Here is a 19,606-nt window from a genome sequence, read left to right on the forward strand (position 1 = left end):
GTAACCATGGGGTGGGGTCTTGTTTTGTAGACCATGGAGTGGGGGCTTGTTTTGTAGACCAGGGAGTGGGGTCTTGTTTTGTAGACCAGGGAGTGGGGTCTTGTTTTGTAGACCAGGGAGTGGGGGCTTGTTTTGTCGACCATGGAGTGGGGGCTTGTTTTGTAGACCATAGAGTGGGGTCTTGTTTTGTTGACCATGGAGTGGGGTCTTGTTTTGTAACCATGGAGTGGGGTCTTGTTTTGTCGACCATGGAGTGGGGTCTTGTTTTGTCGACCATGGAGTGGGGTCTTGTTTTGTAGACCATGGAATGGGGTCTAGTTTTGTAGACCATGGAGTGGGGTCTAGTTTTGTCGACCATGGAGTGGTGTCTTGTTTTGTAGACCATGGAGTGGGGTCTTGTTTTGTCGACCATGGAGTGGTGTCTTGTTTTGTAGACCATGGAGTGGGGTCTTGTTTTGTAACCATGGAGTGGGGGCTTGTTTTGTAGACCAGGGAGTGGGGGCCTGTTTTGTCGACCAGGGAGTGGGGTCTTGTTTTGTAGACCATGGAGTGGGGGCTTGTTTTGTCGACCATGGAGTGTGGTCTTGTTTTGTAGACCAGGGAGTGGGGTCTTGTTTTGTAGACCATGGAGTGGGGTCTTGTTTTGTCGACCATGAAGTGGGGTCTTGTTTTGTAGACCATGGAGTGGGGGCTTGTTTTGTCGACCATGGAGTGTGGTCTTGTTTTGTAGACCAGGGAGTGGGGTCTTGTTTTGTAGACCATGGAGTGGTGTCTTGTTTTGTAACCATGGAGTGGGGGCTTGTTTTGTAGACCATGGAGTGGGGGCTTGTTTTGTCAACCATGGAGTGGGGTCTTGTTTTGTCGACCATGGAGTGGGGTCTTGTTTTGTAGACCATGGAGTGGGGTCTTGTTTTGTCGACCATGGAGTGGGGTCTTGTTTTGTCGACCATGGAGTGGGGTCTTGTTTTGTAACCATGGAGTGGGGTCTTGTTTTGTCGACCATGGAGTGGGGGCTTGTTTTGTAGACCATGGAGTGGGGGCTTGTTTTGTAGACCATGGAGTGGGGGCTTGTTTTGTAGACCAGGGAGTGGGGTCTTGTTTTGTAGACCAAGGAGTGGGGTCTTGTTTTATCGACGATGGAGTGGGGGCTTGTTTTGTAGACCATGGAGTGGGGTCTTGTTTTGTAGACCATGGAGTGGGGGCTTGTTTTGTCGACCATGGAGTGGGGTCTTGTTTTGTCGACCATGGAGTGGGGGCTTGTTTTGTTGACCATGGAGTGGGGTCTTATTTTGTAACCATGGAGTGGGGTCTTGTTTTGTAGACCAGGGAGTGGGGGCCTGTTCTGTCGACCATGGAGTGGGGTCTTGTTTTGTAGACCAGGGAGTGAGGTCTTGTTTTGTAGACCATGGAGTGGGGGCTTGTTTTGTAACCGTCAGATGCACAGGGAGCTCTGAGTTGGTGGATTTCCAACTCCCCTATCAGCCAACAGTTGCTGTGGGTAAGAAAGGGCAATTTCGTTTTTACAAACAGACACGCCATTTTCTCAGCCTTGCGTACAGTGTTGACGATGATGACTCCATGTGTCTCTCCTCACCCATAATCAAGCCCGGTCATGCCTGGAGAAAGAGGAGAGAAGAAACACTTAGAATCAAGGGAGTAAAACCGAGTTGTGAGGATATTAGACAAATGCACATCGAAGGGAAAGGAGTATTGGTAATACTTGAAAAGAGCAAGGAGCCCAGAGTTATAGAAATAAGCAGTGAAGGTACAGCACTCCAGCCGATACAACTCCCTGAACCTTCCTGGGGATAAACTGTACCTTGTTCCCATTCACTTCTGGTGCATGGCTTGGAATTATCATGGATTGAACTAAAGGAACTGGCTAGTTCCCCAATGGCCTGAAAACAAAGGAGACATTGAGAAATGTAAGATCATCAAAAAACATCAAAACAACTGAAATCTGGGCAAACCCTTGTAACACAGGCAGAGCAATGAAATATTTGATTTGTACAGGCCATCTCTACATTATGCAGTGAGCGTGTGCGTTTATAATTCTGACACAGGTCCGAAGTTGAACACATTTCATTCATTACTGATGTCAGCTGAGCTTCATGGGGTTATGAGGCAGGGATGAAGCTCCATTTTTAATAAACTCTTTCATTACCAATAAAAAAGAATTGATTTGAAGAAGTCAATCATCCCACGGAAAGGTCGGCCAACTCGTTCTGCGTGAACCTTGAACTGTGGAGAAAATTATTCTGTTTTCCGCACTCACTTCACTTTGTGGTTGCTTGATTCAGGAAGTCTCTGGATTAAAATCCCTGATGATTTTATTGGGAATGAAGTGAATACAGATGTTTAATTAACACCTCAGCTGTAGCATTAGCTGGATAATTAAATTTATTTTAAAAAGTTGGTATGAATTCTTTATTTCCATTTCGATATCAGATACACAGCACAGAAACAGGCCATTCAGCCCAATCACTCTGTGCTGGTAATTAGTCTGTAATCAAGCCACCTTCCATCTTTTCTGACCTGACCCCATCAGCGTAACCCTGTATTCCTTTCTCCCTCATGTAGCATTCTAACTTGCCCTTAAATGGATCTGACCTATTCATCTTAACCACTGCATGTGATATTCTGCACCCCTCGCTGTGGATGATGGGGCCGTTACATGGTTTGCTGCATTTGCTGATCACACCAAGGTAGAGAGAAGTGAGTTGTCAAGGAGAGCCAGCGTGGGTTGGGGGTTGGGGGAGAGGGGGGGGTGATGGTGGGTGGGTGGGGGTTCTGCAAAGAGACGAAGACAGGTGAGGTGAATGGGCAGCCCATTTGCAGATGGAATGTAAGGTGGGTAAATGTGAACCTGTCCAATTTAGCAAGAAGAATAGACAAACGAGGTTATTATTGAAGTGGAGAAAGACTGTGGAGTCCAGTGGGTCAGAGAGATCTGGGCGGCTGAGTGACTCTTTTTAAGTGTCAGCAAATCATCATAGAATGTCTACAGTGTGGAAGCAGGCCATTCAGCCCATCGAGACCACACTGACCCTCCAAAGAGCATCCCACCCTATCCCTATCACCCTACATTCCCATGGCTAATCCCCATAGCTTGCACATCCTTGGACACAATTCAGTATGGCCAATCCACCCAAACCTGCACATCTTTAGAGAGTAGGAGGAAACCCACGTAAACACAGGGAGAATCTGCTAACTCCACACAGTCGCCCGAGACTGGAATCAAACCCGAGTCCCTGGTGCTGTGAGGCAGCAGTGCTAACCACTGAGCCACTGTGTTGCCATTGTTACATGGAATGTGGGTACCATGGGCAAGGCCAGTCTTTGTTGCCCACCCCTCATTGCCCCTCTCAGCCATCTCAGAGGGCAGTTAAGAGTTAACCACATTGCTGTGGGTCTGAGTCATATGTAGGGCAGACCAGGTAAGGATGGCAGATTTCCTTCCTCGAAGGGTGTTAGTGAGCCAACGTTTGAAAGGGGTTACAAATTCACTAACTTTTTTAAAAATTCTGGGTTTTTTTTTATTTCAATTTCACCACCTACCACAGTGAGGTTCAAACCCATGATCGCACAATATTTATCTGGTGCTCGAGATTACAGGTCCCATAATGTCATCACTCCACCCCCACTTTCCCTCAGTACAGGCTTTCACTGGGTTACAAACGCCCAACTTATGAACTGACCTCTCTAAAGTCTATTGTTTTAAAAAATTGAGTTACATGCAATAGTTTGTACTAACAATCGGGGGAAAGAGACCTAATGGGCTACCTTTTCATGCAGAGGGTGGTGCGTGTATGGAATGAGCTGCCAGAGGAAGTGGTGGAGGCTGGTACAATTGCAACATTTAAAAGGCATCTGGATGGGTATATGAATAGGAAGGGTTTGGAGGGATATGGGCCGGATGCTGGCAGGTGGGTCTAGATTGGGTTGGGATATCTGGTCGGCGTGGACGGGTTGGACTGAAGGGTCTGTTTCCATGCTGTACATCTCTGACTGAACTACTTTGCACGATGCTCAAAACACTGTGCGTTACAAGAGTAAGCATTAACCTTTAATCGTTATCTTTTCTTTTCCATCTATACAGTTTAAGAAATCTTTCTTTAATGTTTTTTATACTTATACACATACATACACACATTTTCTCTCACTCTGTTATAAATACTGTACTGTAGTTACTTTTATTATTATTACTGTATTATTATATTTAATGGTCAGACAGGCTTGAGGGGCTGAATGGCGTCCTCTTACGTCCTTTTTTCCTTAGTTGTTGTCTCAGTGATTCCCTTATACTGAGAGCGTCTGGTTTTGCTCTTCCTTATAGATTGAGAGATTATCTGTGTATCTATTTTAACAAAACCATTCAAGAATTAGAGAGATTTCTATTGGGACACCTCCACAGCTGTTTTCCTGATACGAGAAAGAGATTGAAATTGTTCAATAGCTAGAAACCCCACATTTCTGGGATCATCCCTATAAACCTTTATTGTACCTACTCCAGTGCCAAACTATCCTTATATTAGATTACTTACAGTGTGGAAACAGGCCCTTCGGCCCAACAAGTCCACACCGAAACGCCGAAGCGCAACCCACCCATTGCCCTACATTTGCTCCTTTTACCTAACACTACGGGCAATTTAACTTGGCCAATTCACCTGACCTGCACATCTTTGGACTGTGGGAGGAAACCGGAGCACCCGGAGGAAACCCACGCAGACACGGGGAGAATGTGCAAACTCCACACAATCAGTCGCCTGAGTCGGGAATTGAACCCGGGTCTCTGGCGCTGTGAGGCAGCAGTGCTAACCACTGTGCCACCGTGCCACCCACATATGACCTAACCTAGTTACAGCTCAAATTTAGAAAGGTCTCTCTGCTTTTCAATTCTATCCTTATAGAAGATTTTTTTTTATGACCTTGTTAAACCATGTCAGTATTTTTGAGCTTCTAGATTCCCATTTAAATTCAGAGCTGAGAGTCAGTGTCAGGTGTGACAGTGGGCAGCTCTCTTGTCTCTCAGTCAGAAAGTTTGAGGGTTAAACTCCAGCCTCTCCAGCACTGAGAGCAAGATCCAGGCTGGTGTTCCAGTGCAACAGAGTCGGAGTACTGCCCTGGTCGAAGCTCCTTCCTAAGGGAAGGTGTACAACTGAGGTGTCAGATGAACATCAAAGATTTATTGCTGTCACAATTTAGAGGAAGAGGCAGCTTCCCTGAGTTTTGGCCAATACGTATCGCTCAGTCGATATCAGCACAGCCAACATCCAAGAGAGAGACCACAGTCTGGGTTTATACAGAACCTTTTCCTGGTTTGAGCAATGAAGAGCTGAAAATGTATTTCAGGAAAAGCGCAGCAGGTCAGGCAGCATCCAAGGAGCAGGAGAATTGACGTTTCAGGCATGAGCCCTTCTTCAGGAAGAAGGGCTGAAGAATTCCTGAAGAAGGGCTGAAGAATTCCTGAAGAAGGGCTCTTGCCCGAAACGTCGATTCTCCTGTTCCTTGGATGCTGCCTGACCTGCTGCGATTTTCCTGCAACACATTTTCAGCTCTGATCTCCAGCATCTGCAGTCCTCACTTTCTCCTTGAGCAATGAAGAGTCCATTGTTGCCAGACTAGCCCGCAGTCGCACTGTTCTCTTCGAGTACAGGAGCAGGGATGTGTTGTTGCAGTTATACAGGGCTTTAGTGAGGCCACTTCTCGAATATTGTGTGGAGTTTTGGTCTCCTTTCCTGAGGAAGGATGTTCTTGCTCTCGAGGGAGTGCAGTGAAGGTTTCCCAGGCTGATTCTGGGGATGGCGGGGTCAGCGTATGAGGAGAGATTGACTCGGTTAGGATTGTTTTCACTGGAGTTCAGACAAAAGAGGAGAATCTCATACAGACTTATAAAATTCTAACAGGACTAGATGCAGGGAGGGTGTTCCTGATGGTGGGTGTGTCCAGAACCAGGAGTCACAGTCTGAGGATTCGGGGTAGGTCATTTAGGATGGAGATGAGGAAATATTTCTTCACCCAAAAGCGGTGAGCCTGCGGAATTCATTACCACAGGAAGTAAGTGATGTCAAAACATTGAATGTATTCAAGAGGCAGCTAGATACAGCACTTGGGGCAAATGGGATCAAAGGTTCTGGGGAGAAAGCAGGATTGGGCTATTGAGTTGGATGATCAGCCATAAACGTGACGAATGGGGGAGCAGGCTCGAAGGGCCAAATGGCCTCCCCCTGCTCCCAGCTTTTGTGTTTCTTTGAAGCGCAGAATCCTTTTTGGCGAGAGTGAAAGTGTTGATAGAGACGCTCTCCCTGCTCTGAATAACTCTGTGGTGGACTCAATCAAAAGAAATCCCATTCCGTTGAAAAGGCGATGTCAGTAGCTCAGTGAATTAAAGGTGAGGGTAGCAGCCATTGCACAAACACTGATTAGAAATGAGGTTGAATGAGTCCCCAGAGAGTGTCGGACTGATTGCATTTCCGTCAGGCACCAGAATGATTTGTTTCTCTGTTTCAATTCCACAGCCGAAACTCTTGGCAAAGGAGCTGCTTGACCTGGTGGCATCTCACTTCAACCTGAAGGAAAAGGAATATTTTGGAATAGCATTCACAGATGAAACGTGAGTTCTGTCTTTTACCCTCGCATTGCCTTCAGGATGTTGCTGTTGTCCTGCTGGTGAACCAACAATGGGCAAGCTAGATTGCTGAGGTGTCAATAATGAAGAGAGATCAATCCCAGGGGTGTCAGACACCTCTAAAATCAATCAATAACTCAGCACTCAAGATGTGATTAGCATCACTGTAATGTGTGAGCACTCATTGGGGTATCATTGATGTAAATAATGCATCTTACACTGTTTAATTTTCTGGTTTCGGGGGGGAAATTTATACCTTTGGCCACAAGATTACACAGCTCAAATATTAGTGAGCAAACACCAAGAAACATTGAGTGGGATTCCTGTCTCTGCTACATGTTGAGGCAATATCCCTGTTCAAATACCCCACCCGGAACAAAGAGATTGCAAACACATCGGTCAGACCCGACACCAACATTTAGAGAACGTAATTTGAAAGCGTTGTCAGGTGTCCTCGCAGCAATGTGCTCATTTCTGAAGTTAATGTCAGTAGCTGCTTGGGTATTTTTGTCACAATTTCAGGAAAATAGAGGGGTGTGTCATAATCGTGAATTGAAGAGGAAGGATTTCACTCATGACCAATCCAGGACTAATGTGGAGGTGCCGGAGTCCAACTGGGGTGGGCAAGGTCAGAGGTCATGATTACAGTCCAACAAGTTTATTTGAAATCAATTGCTCTGAAAGCTTGAGATTTCAAATAAACCTGTGGGACTATAACCTGGTATCGCATGACTTCTGGGTTTAGCAGCAATAAGCAAGCAGGAGATTCTTTATCCCAAATGCCAATGATATTCTGAGACTCCGATACAAACAAGGCTTCCCACGGTGGATGGTCCTGAGCACAGCAGCTCTAGAAGATACTAGAAATGTCCCTGCAATATCCCCTCAGCCACAACAGCAGCAATCAGTAATGTGGGATCTGTATTACAGGGATCCATACACAGTGGGTACACGCAGAGGCACAGAATAAGAATATAAGAAATAGGAGCTAGTGTAGGCCATTCAGCCCCTTTAGCCCTACTCTGCCAGTCAAAAAACTTTGGCTGATCAGGTGCATCATCCCATCCTATTCCCCTCTCCCATCATTCACTTAAACCCAAACATTCGGATGGAATAAAACACATTAATGAGCTTTTAGAAAAGCATTTTTAAAAGGAAAGCTTGTGATTTCAAATAAACTTGTTCGACTATAACCTGATGTTGTGTGACATCTGCCTCAATGCAGGATTATTGGTCGGGTCCCCAGCCTGGTGCAGTTACATGCTCTGGAAGCTTCGCTTATTAATCCAGAGGGACTGCTCTGTACAGACCATGCTGCCTTTAAGCCGTATCTGTTTCCACACGACAGATAGATGACATCCCACTCTCTGGTTCGTTTCTCGAGGCGATGGCCTGACCAATTGGAATCAACCTACTTGGTTTTAAATTTTAACAAAACCTGACAATTAACTGTCGATCAGCATCAACAGGTGCATTCTCCATGGCAACCCCTCTACCAGTCAGAGCCCACTCATTATTCTTCTCAAACAGTGTCAGATGTTGTTCTCCTTTCATGGGATATTTCATGCAAATTGCCCTGACAAGTGCAAGACGATAAATGTTGACAAATGTATCTTTTTACAAATTGGTGAGGGATAGATTATACAGCACAGAACGAGGCCATTTGACCCATTAAGACTGCACCGTTTCTTTTGAAAGCTAGTCCAGTGAGTTCCCCTTCTCTGCACTCTGCCCATACCCTTCTCCAACTCTTTCTCCATCAAATAATTATCCGATTGCTTTTTGAAAGCTGTTACTGAGTCTATCCATCAATCTCTCAGCTGTGTATGTGAAATCTGAACCGCTCCTTCTGTGAAAAAAATTGCATCTTTCCTCATGTCACCTCTGGTTCTTTTGCCAAGCAGCTTAAAGTGAGGCCCAAGTTAAAGCTCATAATTCAGCTGATGTTATAATGCCTCAGTGCTTTGCAGGATTTGTACCTTCCAGGGATTTTGTACCTTTAATCTCCCCACTCTTGTGAGTCTATTTATTATTAAGGAACTTGCACAGTGTGTGCTCTTCCATAAATCTTGCTTCCTGTCATCGCATATTTTAGTGCTGCATTAATTTCAACATTTCTCAGCACATAGTGTGAAATCCAATATCTCTCTTTCCATTTTGCTATTGTTCAGCCAGGAGATGGTTTGTGTGTGAAACTCAGACTCAGTGATCATCCAGTTTCATGAGCTGAAGTAAAACTCACTTCAGCATCCAGGGAGAGAGAGAAAGCTAATGTTTTGTGTCTAGATCTCTCTCCATGGGTGCTGTCTGACCCACTGTGATCTCTAGTGTTGGCTGTTTTCAGTACAGATTTCAGCATCTGCAGTAACTTTCTCCAAAAATTCACTTCACTCCATTTTCAGCACAAACTCCCTTATCACGAGGAACACAATAAAACACATTTTACAGACCCCTACGTCAACTCTATTTCCATTGCCCTGTGAGCAATAATCAGGGAGCTACATTTTCAGAAGATTTGGAAGGGAGTCATGTTATGAGGAGATATTTTACAAAGTAGACCTGTTTATGCCTTAATTCAGAAGGTTGAGGAGCGATCTGATTGAGGTCTTCAAGTCGTTAACAGGAAAAGACAGGGTAGACAAAAAATAAACTAATTCCACTGGCTGGAGTTTTTGGGTGGCACGGTGGCTCAGTGGTTAGCACTGCTGCCTCACAGCACCAGAGACCTGGGTTCGAATCCACCCTTGGATGACGGTCTGTGTGGAGTTTGCATATTCTCCTCTTGTCTGTGTGGATTTTCTCCCACAGTCCAAAGATATGGAGGTAAGGTGGATTAGCCATGGGAAGTGCAGGGTTACAGAGGTAGGGTGGAGGATGGGTGGGATGCTCTTTGGAGTATCCATAAAATCAGTATGGGCTGAATGGCCTACTTCCACAGAGTAGGGATTCTAGAACTAGGAGCGCAGTCTGAGAATTAGGGCCAGAGCATTCAGGAGAGATGTTAGGAAGCATTTCTACACACACAGGGTGAGAGAGGTTGGGAACTCTCTTCCACAAACAGCAGTGAATGATTGGAATATTGCGTGCAATTCTGGTCTCCTTCCTATCAGAAAGATGTTGTGAAACTTGAAAGTGTTCAGAAAAGATTTACAAGGATGTTGCCAGAGTTGGAGGATTTGAGCTATAGGGAGAGGCTGAACAGGCTGGGGCTGTTTTCCCTGGAGCGTCGGAGGCTGAGGGGTGACCTTATAGAGGTTTATAAAATCATGAGGGGCATGGATAGGGTGAATTGGCAAAGTCTTTTCCCTGGGGTGGGGGAGTCCAGAACTAGAGGGCATAGGTTTAGGGTGAGAGGGGAAAGGTATAAAAGAGACCTACGGGGCAACTTTTTCACACAGAGGGTGGTACATGTATGGAATGAGCTGCCAGAGGAAGTGGTGGAGGCTGGTACAATTGCAACATTTAAGAGGCATTTGGATGGGTATATGGATCGGAAGGGTTTGGAGGGATATGGGCCGGGTGCTGGCAGGTGGGATTAGATTGGGTTGGGATATCTGGTCAGCATGGAAGGGTCTGTTTCCGTGCTGTACATCTCTATGACTCTATGAGTTGTTAATTTTAAATCTTAGATTTTTTTGTTAAACATAGGCAGGTATATGGAGTTAGGCTACAGAACTGCCACAATCTCACTGAATGCAGAACAAGTTTGAGGGGCTGAATGGCCTCCTACTTTCACTGTGTTCTTTGGACTATCTTTCTCCACCCAGAGGCTGGCGAGAGTCAGGAGCTCACTACCTGACAGGGTCCTAGAGGTAGAACCTCATCCCATTTACAAAGTGCTTAGATGCACACTTGACAGATTATAACCAAGACCCAGGAGCTAGAAGGTGTGAGTGGGTTGGGAGATTTTAGTTTTAGACAGCACAGTGGCTCAGCGGTTAACGTTGCTGCCTCACAGCACCAGGGACCCAAGCTCGGCTCCAGCCTCGAGCGACTGTCTGTGTGGAGTTTGCACATTCTCCCCGTGTCTGTGTGGGTTTCCTCTGGGTGCTCTGGTTTCCTCCCACAGTCCAAGGATGTGCAGGTTGGGGTGAATTGGCCATGAGAAATTGCCCATAGTGTTCGGTGCATGAGTCAAGGATAAATACAGGGTGTGGGGAATGGGTCTGGGTGGGTTACTCTTTGGAGGGTCAGTGTGGACTTGTAGGGCCAAAGGGCCTGTTTCCACACTTTAGGGAATCTAATCAGGCACACTGGCTCCACTGGCCTGCTTCTGTGCTGTGAATCTTTCAACATTGCTGCAGATGTGACTGGGCCAAGGATAAGCTGTCAGACTCTGAGTGTGTTCAATGAATTCAGCTGGCGAGGGTCTGATGGAAAGAGCTGTTGGATGACGGTGACACAGGGGCTGGTTGGAGCTGCTTCTCATTCCCCTCGGGTCAATTGCACCTCTTTAAATTCAAAGAAATCTGATTGGCTGGATTGTCAATCCTGAACAAGTGTCATTTCAAAAATGCTGAAGTTTGACGCTGAGAACAAATGTATCTAATGATTCATTAGAATGCTTACAAACAGCCTCTGTACAAGCGATACTGTGCTTATTCATTCAAGGTAGGTGAGGGTAGTAAACAGTCACTTATAGGAATTGAAGTAGACGCCAAACAACCCTGCCAGTACAGGCCCTTGTCATCAGGTGATATCATGGTTAGCCTGGTCAGAAATTGTTCCTTTCTCTGTTCAAGTGAAATCGCTTTAGTCAAATCTCAGGGAGAAGAGAGAGAGAGAGAGAGAGAGAGAGTGTGTGTGTGTGTCTGTCTGTCTGTCTATCTGTCTGTGTCTGTGTGTCTTTGTGTGTGTGTGAAATAGAGACAGTGTGAGAGAGAGTGAATGAGTGTGTGTGAGAGAAATAGAGAGTGTGTGTTTGTGTATGTTTATGCGCATTTGTGTGTGTGTGTAAGTTTTTCTGTATGTTTATGCATGTGTTTGTGTGTGCTTGTGTGTGTATCTGTGTGTTTGCGTGTGTCTATATGTGTGTGTTTGTGTTTTTGTGTATGTCTATGTTTGTGTATGTGTGTGTTTGTGGGTGGGTGTGTGTCTGTGTTTCCTTGTGTGCGTGTCTGTATTTGTGTGTGTGTGCGTGTCTATGTTTGTATGTGTGTGTATGTGTCTGTGTTTGTATGTATGTATATATCTGTTTGTTTGTGTGTGCCTGGGTATTTCTTTGTGTGTGTGTATGTGTCTGTGTTTGTATCTGTGTGTCTGTGTTTATATGTATGTGTGTCTCTGTGTGTTTGTGTGTGTCTTTGTTTGTGTGTGTTTGTATTTGTATATGTGTGTGTCTGTATGTGTGTGTGCATGTGTGTTGTTTCACTGTGGGTTGTGTTGAAAGATTCCTGCTATCAGACATATTGAATTACAGTCACCTTTCCCATTTCCCGTTATCTCAGTAAAGAGGATTTTACAGATCAGGGAGAGGAGAGAATAATTGAATTGTGAGCCACAGGTAGCTCTTGGCAAACAGATTGTTCATTTCTAATTATCAAGGATGAATATTGACTTGACACTCTTGATCAAAAGATAGTTATGAAAATGAGCAAAGATTATTGCTAAGGAGTCATGTCTTTGCAATGTCAATATCACTTGTTTGTTCTGTGAAGGGGTTTCTGTGATGAGTTATATCCCCTCTCACAGTGACCATTGTGCCTTGCTTCTTATCTCACTCAGGATAAATTCCTTTGTGACCAGTTCTTATCCATTTCCGCTGCGTGGTAGCCAGCGTATTTCTGTGGTTTCCTAGATTACAGAGCGAGCTTTACCACACTTTCTTTCTAAACTCAAGGTCAGGAAATTCTCAGCAAGTTTTAAAGTCTGAAGGTGCCTCAGGCACATGTACAGAGTAATCTCCAGCCCAGGGAGATGATTGTCTGGTGTTACCTGTAACTGAGGCAGGTTACTGTTTGCGTATGTGTCTTCCTGGAGACTAACTCACCAGGTTTCACTGTGATGTGTGGTATGATACCTCCAGACTCCAAACGTTAACTCTGTCTCTGTCTCCACAGATGCTGTCTGACCTGCTGAGTTTCTCCAGCATTCTGTGCATTTGTTTCAGTTTCCCAACATCCGCAGTATTTAACTTTTGTCATTTCAGTGTGGCATTGATGATGTGAGGTGGATATCGAGTGCAATTGTGCCACACCAAATGATTAGATGGTGCCCATTTCAGATGAAGCTGTTTTGTATTTGGAAGGGGTACAATACACTAATAATAGAAACATCATTACTGCCTTAATTAAAAACGCACATTAGAAAATTTGTTTCTTGTTCAGTAGCATCACCTGAACAGACCAATCCACATGTTAAAACATTCACTTTTTTTGCTTTGAGATGTTAGCTGTGCATGAACTGGGCACATGATGGTGTACACCAGAGATTCATGTGTGCTCCTACACACAAGAGCAGGTTTGAAGTGTTGGGTTTGGAGGTGAGTGGTTGTAACATGAGGCTCCATAATTAACAACCTCTTAGTGTATAGAGCATCTTGCAGCTCGATCCTTCACCCTGCCTGTCTCCAGTGTTACAAAGGTCCCTCCTCTCCTGAAGGCATCACTGTTTACTGAGCGACACTAGGCAGAAGTAGGTATTGCAGTTGCTGGAGATTAGAGTGGCTCTGGAAAAGCAAAGCAAGTCAGGTAGCATCCGAGGAGCAGGAAAAACAAATCGACATTTTGGGTTCCGATGAAGGGCTTTTGCCTGAAACGTCGATTTTTCCTGCTCCTCGGAAGCTGCCTGACCAGCACCACACTAATGTTGACTGAACGAAACTGCCAGGCAATAACCAGCACCAGGTTACCTCACCAAAAGGCTCATCCTTCAAATGTAAAGTCAAAGAAGCCTCGCTTTCTTTGTTTGAGGGCTTGGTAAGTGGTGAGATGTTAGATTCAGGGTCAGCCTTATCTACACGTGTTGCTGGCATTGAGTCATTCTCTCATAAGGTGGTAGTCCTGTGGTTCTCTGTGACAAAGGTGACTTTATCTGTTTTTATCCTTTCTTTTACAGTCTTGATATTTGGATGATTTAAAGGACATTAATGCTTCAGTCATCGAATCAGACAGCACGGAAACAGACCCTTTGGTCCAACCAGTCCGTGCTGAACATATTTCAAAACTAAACTCGTCCCACCTGCCTGCTCCCGGCCCATATCCCTCCAAACCTTCCCTATTTGTGTACTTATCCAAATGTCTTTTCAACATTGTAACTGTACCCCATCCACCACTTCCTCAGGAAGTTCATTCCAACATGACGTCCCAGCTGTTATACTCGTAGGTATGAACAATGAAGGCAAGTGTGTCAAAAGCCTTTTTAACCACCCTGTCTATATGCAACGCAAAATTCAAAGAGTTATGTAGCTGAATCCCTGGGTCCCTCTGTTCTCCAATACTTCCCAGGGCCCTCATTTCCCTCCGGGATGTAGCCAGCTGCTGCCAACACTGAGATCAGACAACTCAACAAACTCATTTCTTTCCACGTGTACCAGATTGAGCTAGAAGACTCATCTCTAAACAACTTGTTTTCCAACAGTTCTTGCTGTGTTTGTGCTTAGTGGCAGTGCATTTAATCTGAAGTAATTTCAGCTGCAGATAAAGTTGTGTTGATGATTATGTTCAATCACAAACTCTTAATATTCACCTGTATCTGTGTTTTTGTTTTTGCCGCTGTTTACCTATTATTTACATATCTATGCTACTTAACTCTGTGATCTCTGTATTGCTCGGTACATGTGACAATAAATTAAATTCAATTCAATTCAATTCAAGTTACGGGAATGATCAGCTATGGATCTGAAACCTGGCTTTTGATCACCAATATTTTCCCATTGGACATTGCTTCATACCTGTCACTTCCTGGTCTTGAATAATTTATGTTCTCTTGTTGGCTTGCTTGCCCTTGACCCCACGCATCAAACTGAAGTCAGTGATTCAATCACTGACAGTATTGGAACAAATTACTGCAGAGGCTGAAATCTGTACTGAAAACAGCAAATGCTGGAGATCACAGCAGGTCAGGCAGCATCCATGGTGAGAGAGCAAGCTAACGTTTCAAGTCTAGACTCTCTCACTGCCTGACCTGTTGTAATCTCCAGCGTTTCTTGTTTTTAAACACAGTGCTGGAGATACTCAGCAGGGTTGGTGATGTCCGTGGCAAGTGGGACAGAGTTAACAGCATTTTGAGTTGGAACTCATTGTGTGGTTTGAGGTTGACTTCACTGATCTGTTTTCTTTCAAATGATATTGACTTAAGACCTGGCGTGATTGGGCAGATTTGCTGGAGTTGAAACTTTATTGCTGGAACAGCACAGCAGGTCAGGCAGCATTCAGGGAACAGGAGATTCGACGTTTCGGGCACAGGCCCTTCTTCAGGAATGAGCAGAGAGTGTTCAGCAGGAGAAGATAAAAGGTAGGGAGGAGGGACTTGGAGGAGGGGAGTTGGAAATGTGATAGGTGGAAAAAGGTCAAGGTGAGGGTGATAGGTCGGTGTAGGATGGAGGCGGAGAGGTCAAGAAGAAGACTGCAGGTCAGGAAGGCGGTGCCGGGCTGGAGGGATCCGGCTGAGACAAGGTGGGGGGAGGGGGGATGAAGAAACTGGTGAAGTCCAAGTTCATCCCCTGCGGTTGGAGGGTCCCCAGTCGGAAGATAAGACGCTCCTCCTCCGACCGTCGGGTTGTTGTGGTTTGGCGGTGGATGAGTCCAATGACCTGCATATCCTCGGTGGAGTGGGAGGGGGAGTTGAAAAGCTGTGCCACAGGTTGGTTGGGTTGGTTCGTCCGGGTGGCCCAGAGGTGCTCTCTGAATCGCTCCGCAAGTAGGCGGCCTGTCTCCCCAATATAGAGGAGGCCACACCGGCTGCAGCGGATGCAGTAGATGATGTGGGTGGAGGTGCAGGTGAATCTGTGGCGGATATGGAAGTTTCCCTTGGGGCCTTGGAGAGAAGTGAGGGGGGAGGTGTGGGCGCAAGTGTTGCACCTCCTGCGGTTGCAAGGGAAGGTGCCGGGAGTGGAGGTTGGGTCGGTGGGGGGTGTGGATCTGACAAGGGAGTCGCGGAGGGAGTGGTCTCTACGGAAAGCTGATAGGGGAGGGGAGGGAAATATATCCTTGGTGCTGGGGTCTGTTTGGAGGTGGCGGAAGTGACGGCGGATGATGCGCTGTACATGGAGATTGGTGGGGTGGTAGGTGAGGACCAGTGGGGTTCTGTCCTGGTGGCGGTTGGAGGGGCGGGGCTCAAGGGCGGAGGAGCGGGAAGTGGAGGAGATGCGGTGGAGGGCACCGTCGACCACGTCGGGGGGGAAATTGCGGTCCTTGAAGAAGGAGGCCGTCTGTGTTGTGCGTATTTTGAACTGGTCCTCCTGGGAGCAGATGCGGCGGAGACGAAGGAATTGGGAGAATGGGATGGCGTTTTTACAGGGGGCAGGATGGGAGGAGGTGTAGTCCAGGTAGCTGTGGGAGTCGGTAGGTTTGTAGTAGATGTCCGTGTTGATTCGGTCGCCTGAGATAGAAACAGAAAGGTCTAGGAAGGGGAGGGAGGAGTCCGAGACTGTCCAGGTGAATTTGAGGTTGGGGTGGAAGGTGTTAGTGTAGTGGATGAACTGTTCAACCTCCTCGTGGGAGCACGAGGTAGCGCCGATACAGTCATCAATGTAGCGAAGGAAAAGATGGGGGGTGGGGCCAGTGTAGTTGCGGAAGATGGATTGTTCCACATACCCTACGAAGAGGCAGGCATAGCTGGGGCCCATGCGGGTGCCCATGGCTACTCCTTTTGTTTGGAGAAAGTGGGAGGATTGGAAAGAAAAGGGAGTAGCCATGGGCACCCGCATGGGCCCCACAACTTTTCTTTCCAATCCTCCCACTTTCTCCAAACAAAAGGAGTAGCCATGGGCACCCGCATGGGCCCCAGCTATGCCTGCCTCTTCGTAGGGTATGTGGAACAATCCATCTTCCGCAACTACACTGGCCCCACCCCCCATCTTTTCCTTCGCTACATTGATGACTGTATCGGCGCTACCTCGTGCTCCCACGAGGAGGTTGAACAGTTCATCCACTACACTAACACCTTCCACCCCAACCTCAAATTCACCTGGACAGTCTCGGACTCCTCCCTCCCCTTCCTAGACCTTTCTGTTTCTATCTCAGGCGACCGAATCAACACGGACATCTACTACAAACCTACCGACTCCCACAGCTACCTGGACTACACCTCCTCCCATCCTGCCCCCTGTAAAAACGCCATCCCATTCTCCCAATTCCTTCGTCTCCGCCGCATCTGCTCCCAGGAGGACCAGTTCAAAATACGCACAACACAGATGGCCTCCTTCTTCAAGGACCGCAATTTCCCCCCCGACGTGGTCGACGGTGCCCTCCACCGCATCTCCTCCACTTCCCGCTCCTCCGCCCTTGAGCCCCGCCCCTCCAACCGCCACCAGGACAGAACCCCACTGGTCCTCACCTACCACCCCACCAATCTCCATGTACAGCGCATCATCCGCCGTCATTTCCGCCACCTCCAAACAGACCCCAGCACCAAGGATATATTTCCCTCCCCTCCCCTATCAGCTTTCCGTAGAGACCACTCCCTCCGCGACTCCCTTGTCAGATCCACACCTCCCACCGACCCAACCTCCACTCCCGGCACCTTCCCTTGCAACCGCAGGAGGTGCAACACTTGCGCCCACACCTCCCCCCTCACTTCTCTCCAAGGCCCCAAAGGAAACTTCCATATCCGCCACAGATTCACCTGCACCTCCACCCACATCATCTACTGCATCCGCTGCAGCCGGTGTGGCCTCCTCTATATTGGGGAGACAGGCCGCCTACTTGCGGAGCGATTCAGAGAGCACCTCTGGGCCACCCGGACGAACCAACCCAACCAACCTGTAGCACAGCATTTCAACTCCCCCTCCCACTCCACCGAGGATATGCAGGTCATTGGACTCATCCACCGCCAAACCACAACAACCCGACGGTCGGAGGAGGAGCGTCTTATCTTCCGACTGGGAACCCTCCAACCGCAGGGATTGAACTTGGACTTCACCAGTTTCTTCATCCCCCCTCCCCCCACCTTGTCTCAGCCGGATCCCTCCAGCCCGGCACCGCCTTCCTGACCTGCAGTCTTCTTCTTGACCTCTCCGCCTCCATCCTACTCCGACCTATCACCCTCACCTTGACCTCTTTCCACCTATCACATTTCCAACGCCCCTCCTCCAAGTCCCTCCTCCCTACCTTTTATCTTCTCCTGCTGAACACTCTCTGCTCATTCCTGAAGAAGGGCCTGTGCCCGAAACGTCGAATCTCCTGTTCCCTGGATGCTGCCTGACCTGCTGTGCTGTTCCAGCAATAAAGTTTCAACTTTGATCTCCAGCATCTGCAGACCTCACTTTCTCCTCGCAGATTTGCTGGAGGATGAGGAGAGTGGGTGTGGACTCTGGGTCTATCCTCGATGGAGTTTAGAAAGATGATGGGAGATCTGATTGAAATGTACAGAATATTGAGAGGCCTGGATAGAGTGGACATGGAGAAGATGTTTCCATTAGTAGGAAAGACTAAGACCTGAAGGCACTGCCTCAGTGAGGGGGTGACCCTTTAGAACTGAGATGGGGAGGAATTTCTTCAGCCAGAGAATAGTGAATCTGTGGGACTCATTGCTGCAGAGGGCTGTAGAGGCCAAGTCATTGAGCGTATTTAGGACAGAGATAGGTAGGTTCCTGATTGATTAGGAGGTCAGGGGTTACAGGGAGAAGGGGGTTGAGAAGCATGTCAGCTACGATCGAATGGCAAAGAAACTCAGTGGGCCGAATGGCCTCATTCTGTACCTTATAGTCGCATGGTTGAGTCTGATTAATGAGACTCTGGACTTTCATTCAGACAGTGTGTGCTTCAATTTGAATTTTATTCACAAGGAAAGCCGCAGTGCATTTCTTTGAAAAGTCTTCCTTTGCTTTTACAATCAGCAGAAGACACACAGACTGGAGTAGCAGTACAATAGCCTGATAGCACACTGTGAGGAATTCATAATAGGAACAGAAAAAGCCAGATACAATCATCAGCTCAGGCAGGATATATGGAAAGAAAAACACAGAGGTGACGTGATGAAAGGTCACCAACATTTGAAGTGTTATAACATGGTGGCTCAGTGGTTAGCACTGCTGCCTCACAGTTTATAGGGTCCCAGGTTCGATTCCGGCCTCGGGCAACTGCCTATGTGGAGTTTGCAAGTTCTCCCTGTTTCTGTGTGGGTTTCCTCCCACAGTCCAAAGATGTGCGAGTCAGGTGAATTGGCCGTGCTAAATTGCCCATAGTGTTAGGTGCATTAGAGGGGAATGGGTCTGGGTAGGTTACCCTTCGGAGTTATGGTGTGGACTGGTTGGGCCGAAGGGCCTGTTCCCACACTGTAGGTAATCTTCTCTAAAAACATCAACTAAATTACTAGCTAGAATGTTGTTTTTCAACTCAGAAAAGTGGAACATTAAAGTAGGAACCAAAACTTGTACCTTAGTTTTACTGTGTACAGAGTTGGTCTCCACGTTTAAGTATTTAATTACATCAGATGCAGTTCAGCAAAGGTAGTTCACTTGTCTGATTTTTCGGACGAGGGGATTAGCTGATGGGGAAACATTTGGACAGGCTGAGCCTGTATCCGTTGAAGTTTAGAAGAATGAATGGCAATCTCATTGAGACACACAAGATCCTTGGAGGATTTGAGAAGGTGGGTACTGAGAGGCTGTTTCCTCTCGTGGGAGAGACCAGAACCAAGTGAAACAGTTTAGAAATAAGGGATCTTCACATTCAGAAGGAGATAAGCAGCCAGTTTTCCCTGAGGGTGATGAGTCCTTGGAACTCTCTACCCCCAAAGGGTTGTGGAGATGGGGGTCGCTTGATATTTGATTCGTGACTAACAAGGAGGTTAAAGGTGATCAGTGTTCTGTAGGAA

The 19,606-nt window shown here is 46.9% G+C and overlaps 1 protein-coding gene across 6 annotated transcripts in view; it reads left to right on the forward strand.

The window, feature by feature from the left end:
- Window positions 1–19,606, forward strand: part of frmd4a (FERM domain containing 4A) — a 765,730-nt gene that overhangs the window by 506,038 nt on the left and 240,086 nt on the right. For all 6 annotated transcript variants that reach the window (XM_043714187.2, XM_043714188.2, XM_043714186.2 and 3 more), the window contains one exon: window positions 6,519–6,613. In XM_043714187.2, coding sequence (XP_043570122.1) covers window positions 6,519–6,613 — 95 coding nt within the window. The remainder of the gene's footprint in view (window positions 1–6,518; window positions 6,614–19,606) is intronic.

This window comes from Chiloscyllium plagiosum, unplaced genomic scaffold (genome assembly GCF_037043375.1).
Source record: "Chiloscyllium plagiosum isolate Xiang-an unplaced genomic scaffold, Cpla_swu_hap1 HiC_scaffold_23, whole genome shotgun sequence".
Classification (NCBI taxonomy): domain Eukaryota; kingdom Metazoa; phylum Chordata; class Chondrichthyes; order Orectolobiformes; family Hemiscylliidae; genus Chiloscyllium; species Chiloscyllium plagiosum.